This window comes from Sycon ciliatum, chromosome 9 (genome assembly GCF_964019385.1).
Source record: "Sycon ciliatum chromosome 9, ocSycCili1.1, whole genome shotgun sequence".
In the NCBI taxonomy this organism is placed as follows: domain Eukaryota; kingdom Metazoa; phylum Porifera; class Calcarea; order Leucosolenida; family Sycettidae; genus Sycon; species Sycon ciliatum.
In genome coordinates this window covers 393,032-400,362 of record NC_088651.1, presented here as the reverse complement: position 1 = coordinate 400,362, position 7,331 = coordinate 393,032, and the positions used below count along the sequence as shown (strand labels likewise).

At 49.6% G+C, this 7,331-nt stretch overlaps 1 protein-coding gene across 1 annotated transcript in view; it reads right to left on the bottom strand.

Annotated features, from left to right (window-relative positions):
• Positions 1-1,094, bottom strand: part of LOC135824734 (uncharacterized) — an 8,426-nt gene extending 7,332 nt beyond the window's left edge. The window contains exon 1 of the mRNA XM_065337442.1: positions 118-1,094. Coding sequence (XP_065193514.1) covers positions 118-700 — 583 coding nt within the window. The 5' untranslated portion in view covers positions 701-1,094. The remainder of the gene's footprint in view (positions 1-117) is intronic.
• Between the last annotated feature and the right edge of the window lie 6,237 nt (positions 1,095-7,331).

The following is a 7,331-nucleotide window of genomic DNA, read 5'->3' as shown; positions in this document are numbered from 1 at the left end:
CACAGCACGTGCCGCACATAATAATTATCATTCTTATGAGGTATAGACACAATGTGAGCTTCAGCGTCTTGAGAAAAACTGCGGACATTCCAACTGTGACAACATGTGTGTACTTACCTTTATCAAAGCAGAGCGAGATCTTCTCCTGGAATGGGCTGAAGGCGTTCAGCTGCTTGAACGCATCTCGCATGAACGCCGGAATCCGTGGTCGCTGCTTCTGTGCGCCCGTTCCCGTCAGCCCGTACGGCTCACGGCGCATACCGAACATACGCAGCAGACGAGCCACCAGCTTGTTCGTTTTCTGGCGCGAAAGCGTCGGAGGTTGTCTTTGATCCGGCGTGGTCACTGCTGTAGGCGCGAGCTCATCAGCATCAGCATCATCCTCATTGCTGGCGTCCCGTTTCAGTCGTTTACGGTCGGATGGCACCTGGTGCATATCTGCTACGCCGGTGCTTTGATGAAGATGATGACGTCTGGAAGCGGAGCCGGTACCAGCGTCATTCTTGGCGATCGTTCTCTGCTGGTCGCCACGTGCGCTAGTTCCCACGTCCGTCCCATGGCTGCAAGGCATGAGTAAACAGAGCGTAAACAGAAGCAGACAAGCTGCGGTGCACGATGACAGTACGATGACAGGCTGAAGGCCCCGGAGGTGACGGCTGAACGAACTAGCCCCACGCCAACGTAGCATTTTCGTTGCCATTCGAATTATCTCTCCGACGCGCCGGTAGCGGATGGTCCAAGCGCCGAGCGGTCGCACAAACGACTACTTGAGCGGCTGTAGAATAATTGCAAGTGTTGGCAAACGTTGAGGCGTGAACAGCGTGTATTCGGCAGACAAGTTTATCACCTCGTTATGCCCCCGAGTACGTGGCTGGGACGGCCGCGGGCAGAAAGCGTGTTTCCTGAGGAAACAAAATTTAATTCTACGATTCGCCAGCAAGCGACGCGCATGTACAGGGGGAGCACTTACACACTTGACGACGATTGCAGGACGAAGTCCACCGGGCTCCCACCACCCCAGGTGCACAAAACACTTTGTACCCGTTACGGTCTGTGTTGGTGTCGCTACAAACGGAGCACAAACGCCGGAATTCGGAGACGCGCGACCAGTGAACACCTGTAGCCGTGTAGAGTGTCGGTCGTATGTCGGCAGTATCACTATCAAGCCTATTCTCCTGCTGACGAAATCCAACGGTCGAAGTCAAACGCTGAATTCCTCAGAGTCCGAGGTCCGGAATCCGATAACAAACACTAGAACTTCTTCGAGAGGCGTTACAGCACTAGTACTTAGCTGTGCCTGACCACTCTTGAATTGTCAGCGATGGTTGAATTCAAACTGCCTAGACCCGTCCTTTGAAGCTGTACTGTGTGCAATCATGTACTTGGACTGCAGGAATGAGCTTCCATTCATCTCCGCGCAAATACACATTTACCATGCCTTGCATGCTCCAAGGTGTCACGCGAATACCACCAAGACTAGTGACTGGCAAGAGTAAAAAATAATAAGCTTCCAGCATAGGCATACAGTGTACTCCGTTCCAATACACGTAGATCTACTGGCAGGCGTCGTTTCACACAGACATATTTATACATGTATGTACGAGGTGTACAAGGCAAACTGTTTTGGGGGGGGGGGGGGGTCGGGGGTGCTTATTTTTCGTCACATGCACAGCTGTGTGTGCTGGAACAGCTTTTTTATGTAGGTTTGCAGCGTACGGCAAACCGTAGACTACGGCGTAGTTACCGCTGACAACGGAGCAGCAGCCGGCAAAAGCCACGCGCGTGGCTAGGCGCGCAACAATGGGGGGGGGTGTCTGGCATGCAATTGCGGTCAGCCTTACTGGAGAAAGACCAGGCCGCACAGTACGAGTACGCCCATATGCGCAGGCGAGACTACCCCATATTTGCATAAAGATATCAGCGCTACTAATGCCAAGTTTACTACAAGAAGGGCTCATGATCATGGCGCCTAATCTCTATTTTAGGAAGCAGTTCCTTTCATGGCACGGAAGGACTCCAGCGCTGCAGCGCGCGTACTAAGCCTCAGCCAAGGTACAGTGCAGTACTAACCGAGCATGCAAGATACAACAGGGGATGTGGTGGAGCAAAACATACCACGTATGGAAGAGGCGAAGTCCCCGACTCCCCGGAATGGGGCACGGATGCCCAGTGCCGCCCGGTACGCGGTCCACATTGACAGACACCACCATGCTTATTATGGGAAATAACTTCAAATAAGGTGCGAGAGCCCACTAGGTAAGCTTATAAGGCGGGCCGCATAAGCACACGGCAAGCGCAAATAGCGTAATAAGACGTACCCATGATATGAGGGCCACAACGCGAGAGTACGGCAGCATGAGTAGAGTACGATGCCGGATCAACGCAGGCGCAGGGCGGACCAAGGTGTGGTAGTGCCACAGCTCAGCACGAGGCACCTCAGCAGTTGGACGTGGCGAACGCAGGGCAGCTAGCAGCAGCAGATAGGCGTGATTTTTTTCTCCTTCAAGACTAGCAACGAGGAGCAGCAGGCAACCCTCGTTTCACTCGTGATTGCATAATCACATGGCAAAAACAACAAAAATGCAACCCCATTCTATGGTGCTATGATGTGTGTGTCTCGGGGGGGGGGGGGGGAGAGGCGATAATCTTTTTTTCAGTACCGCCTCTTGTACGGGCAAACCTACAATGATATGATCGCATGAAGATAAAAACCAAGACACCGGGCGGCAACAGCTAGAAAATACCGATAACGAGCGAGACGAAAGAGCAAGAACCAGAATCTAACTGACATTTTCAAAGAGTTGGTGGACAAGCCGTTGATTATTCACTCTCATTGTAATATCAAAAAGTATTCTTTCTAGACCAAAGAGTGGTATATTTGATAACATTTAATAACGATAGAAATTTTTTACGATACTTCTCCAGACGTTTCGTTGTTCTGAACAACATCGTCAGTAGATAAAGAATGGAGGGCTTTGGGTGGTGGCACGGGTTAATAGGGAGTGATGGTGGTGAGATGAGGTGAGAAGGTGAAGGTGGGAAATACATGTATCTAAGTTAATGGTGAAGGTTAGGTGCGGGTCGATACAGGTGGGAAGGGAGATTTGCCGTGTACGAAGCTACATGCCACCTTTGTCACGAGAGATACGTCGGCTCGACTGGAAGGCAAGTGCACACCCGGGCCCAAGAGCACACAAATGCTGCAAAATCTCATGACAAGAAGTCTGCATTCGGTGTGTACTACGCTAGGGAGCACCCGAACGCCACCCCAGAGATTATGTACGAGATTGCTCAGCTCACGGAGAGGGATGAGCTGAGGCTCCGGATCCGTGAGGCATATGCCATCCGCGACAAGGAACCAACTATCAACAGAAGAAAAGAAGATATGGGAACTGGATTCTTGGCATAACTTGCCTACCACCATCCACTATCTGCCAACCCATCCAAAAATGATCGCAATAGAAGAAGAACACCCGCACCCGGTGCTAACCCGTGCCACCACCCAAAGCCCTCCATTCTTTATCCACTGACGATGTTGTTCAGAACAACGAAACGTCTGGAGAAGTATCGTAAAAAAATTTCTATCGTTATTAAATGTTATCAAATATACCACTCTTTGGTCTAGAAAGAATACTTTTTGATATGACATTTTCAAGTCAATTTTCAACGAATGTGACAACTGGATACGGTCAGCATAGCTGAAGTGGCGTCGGACAGTTGTGCCCGCTGCCGATGACCACGTAAACTGGCGATTGCAGAGCGCAGTAGCGCATATGCGAGCCGGCACCGAACGAAGCTGAGCACCATGCTGTATGGCTCGTTCCTCTTCTCCGCCAGCATCGAGGCTATCCGGCAATACAGCACATTAGCTGCCTTGGCAAAGCCTCCAGAGGACGACAGTACCACTGGGGCGAAGGAACCATGTTCAACCTCACGGATGCGCTCCTCATACCGTCGCCGCTTCTCCTGCTCGTGCTTGCGGAATGTGGCCTGGAGGGATTGCTTGGTGTTTGTGGAGGCAAAAGGATTGAAGACGCGGATGTCCAAGTACATGTAGGTACGCGCAAACCTATTCCCCCACAGACCACTGGCGGCCACATCCAGGCGGGCGGAATCTTCCGTGGCAGCTGACCGATGGGCGAACCTTTCACCGGATAGGGGCTCTAGGCAGGGGTCGACAACCACATCATGGAAAAATGCAACCCCATTCCATGGTAGGCATTGGCGGATAATGCTCGAAAAGGTGGCAGATTCTGCTCGAAAAGCAGAGAAATTGGCAGAACCATACAAACCTTATGGCGGGCAATTCCTCGAATTCTGCTCCATTTCTTTATCCACATACCAAACATGCATGAAACTTACCAGAAAAATTACCGAATTCTGCCAATTTTTCTGCCGGCATTATCCGCATATGCCTATTATATGGTGCTATGATGTGTGTGTCTCGGGGGAGGGGAGATAAATTACAAGTAAGGTTTTTAGTACTCCCTGGTGTTCACATTGGACGCCCTCAGACCGTCCCGTCGTTTCCCGTCGATCCTTACGTCGCCTCATAATGATTCATTTGTCATTGGCAGTCGCTTGACGAGCCAGGAAATGTTGAATAAATACAAATTAGGCGCGCCCACACATACATGTAGATGTAGTGGCGAATATTTACATGAAACACATTCTCTTTTCTCCGAAACTCAACACTTGCACGCCAGATATGAAAGAAAGAAAAAATCATCAGTCACACCACCGGGACTCCGGGACTCCGGGAGTGTTGAGTTTCGGAGAGAAAAGAGCAGTACGTGGCATGTGGCCTCTAATTTCCTAAAACTTTGAAATTCTCCGTGAAGTCCAAATTTGAAATGGAAACACATTCTCTATTGATGTAATGTTGTTTAGTAGTACATGCACCTGTAGTGGGATTTCTCTTGAAACTGAAAGCTGTCGAGTCTACCTTTTCTCCTAAAGAAAAGGCAGTCTAACTTTCGTCCTGAAGCATTTGCCTTGTTTATCTTGCCTGATATTAAGTCTTGTGTAATACTGACTTGTCAGTTTGAGCACTCTGGCAAGGTACGTTCGGGCCTGATTGGAAATTTTTATTTCCATTGCTATCAGGTTCGGCCTCATTTCCTCTGTGCTGCGCTGATGAGTTCAAAAAGAACGAAACAGCATGCTGTCCGCAGATTGAGTCTTGTGTAATATAACTGCCCCACCAGCAGTCCAGCACCATCTCACCCCATGCTAGCCCTATGTGCCTGACGGTGAGTTGTGTACATGACGTTGTATCTTGTACAAAGCAGAACTCTCTCCAACCCTGACTGATGTACTGGTGACATACGACGGGTACAACCACAATAATAATAATAATAATGAAGATATAACACACGTTCAATGTTGTCATGGCTATTCGGACGAAAACATCACGTATCTACGCCACGTTTTGCGCACAGTGTGAATGGCCCATTGCGTACAGTTACCTCCCCACATACACGGTACCCTAGGGACCTAATACAAGCTTTGTGTAACATTAGTCCATCTTGCCCGGCAAGGTACCGCCGATTACTGTCCCTTGGCTTAACCAGGCAAGGTACCGCCGAACACTGTCCCTTACCAAGCAGGGTATCGCCGAACACTGTCCCGGCCATAAGCTATGCCGCCAAGGTGTCACCAAGAGTAGATAAACTGTTTATCTACTCTTGGTGTCACGTTACACTGAAATCGTTATTTGGTATTGTATATTGACATGTTGCAGTCTATCACTAGTCTAGTATTAGTAGTATTACTACATATGTAGTGTCTTGTATCTGCATCTGCGCCTTTGATCCTAGAGGGTGGTGGCGTTCCCACGGCGGATGCGGAAAACTCGACTTCCAGCCGAGTCTCACGCGAACCGTGAAATTTATTTATTAGTGTCTTGTAGATAGTAACAGCAACGCATGTACACTCTACTACCAGTACCAGTACCAGTACCAGTACCAGTACCAGTACCAGTACTAGTACCAGTACTGGGTATTGTGATGGCAGTACAGTCACTACAGTGCTATGTGCTGAATCAGGTTTTATGATATTATCGGAAACTTGACCTTCGCGCACAGTCGACCTAGCTAGTCCGGTATCCATCCGTACCACTACCCAGGCTGTGGTTAGGCACAACAGTGGGATGTCGGACGCCGCTCTGTTGCTTTATACATTTGCTCCACGCCTGCAAAACACCGGTGTATTTACTTAGTTGGTACTCGAAACACGCTCACCACTTCAATGACTCCTACTTGCTCACACGCACTCCACATCCAGTAGGAATTTGATCGAATTCTGCCCTTTGCCTCAAGTAACTTAGTTCGAGCCTAGCCCGAGTCAATGCACAACACAAGTATTACTAGGCCAGGGGGGAAGTTGAGGCCGCCTCAGAAACACCTGAGTGTTCAAGCACGTCGCGTCAACCTCTAAGAGGAGAGCTTATCACCTGACAAGTACGTCTCTTGGTCACTTGACGAAGTGCACTCACAGAGAAGAAGAGCGGTGATGACTCTGTGCATTTCTGAGTCCGATAACGCTTTCTACAGTTTGTAGTGTTAGTTGTTGCAGCGCTATAACCCCCATAACGCCCATAACCCCCATAACCCCCATAACGCCCATAAGGTAGCACCAAGAGTACAAAAAACCCACTACTGGCACTAGCTGTAGTACCAAAGCGCCTTGGGGATGTCAACTTCGGACCATGCTAATTCTTCTCCTTCGCAATGTCTGCAGGTGAGGCCACGTGCATGCGTTTCTGAAAAGCGACTACAGAGATGTAAGACTATCACTGATTGTAGCCCTTCTTGTAAATATACTTTACGTGTGGCCTGAGATTGTTGGACTCCTTCTGCATTCCAACCACACAACCCAACACATCATAGAAACCACCAACAAAGCCAAAAAACTACTACACCAACTCCACAAGACACGTGGCACAATGAACACTTCCAGCCTATTGTTAATATACACAACCTACATCCGACCCGTTCTCGAATATGGCAGCCTTGCCCTCTCCAACACCACACAGCAACAGCGGGACATACTGGAGAGAATTCAACGCCGTGCTATACGCATCTGCCTTCGGATTCCCCTCTTTGCACCAGTTCACCACAGCTCCCTCCTCCATCACGCAAAGCTCCCCACCCTTAGCTCACGACTCCTTGTTAAACAAGCCCTACTAGCATGGGACATCCACCACCAAACCTCCCCACCACACCTGCAACAACCACATCTTGCACCACAACGTCAACACCAACCATACACCCTTCGACAGACAAGGACCTACTCCATCGGACACGCACACACGAACAGGCACCGAGATT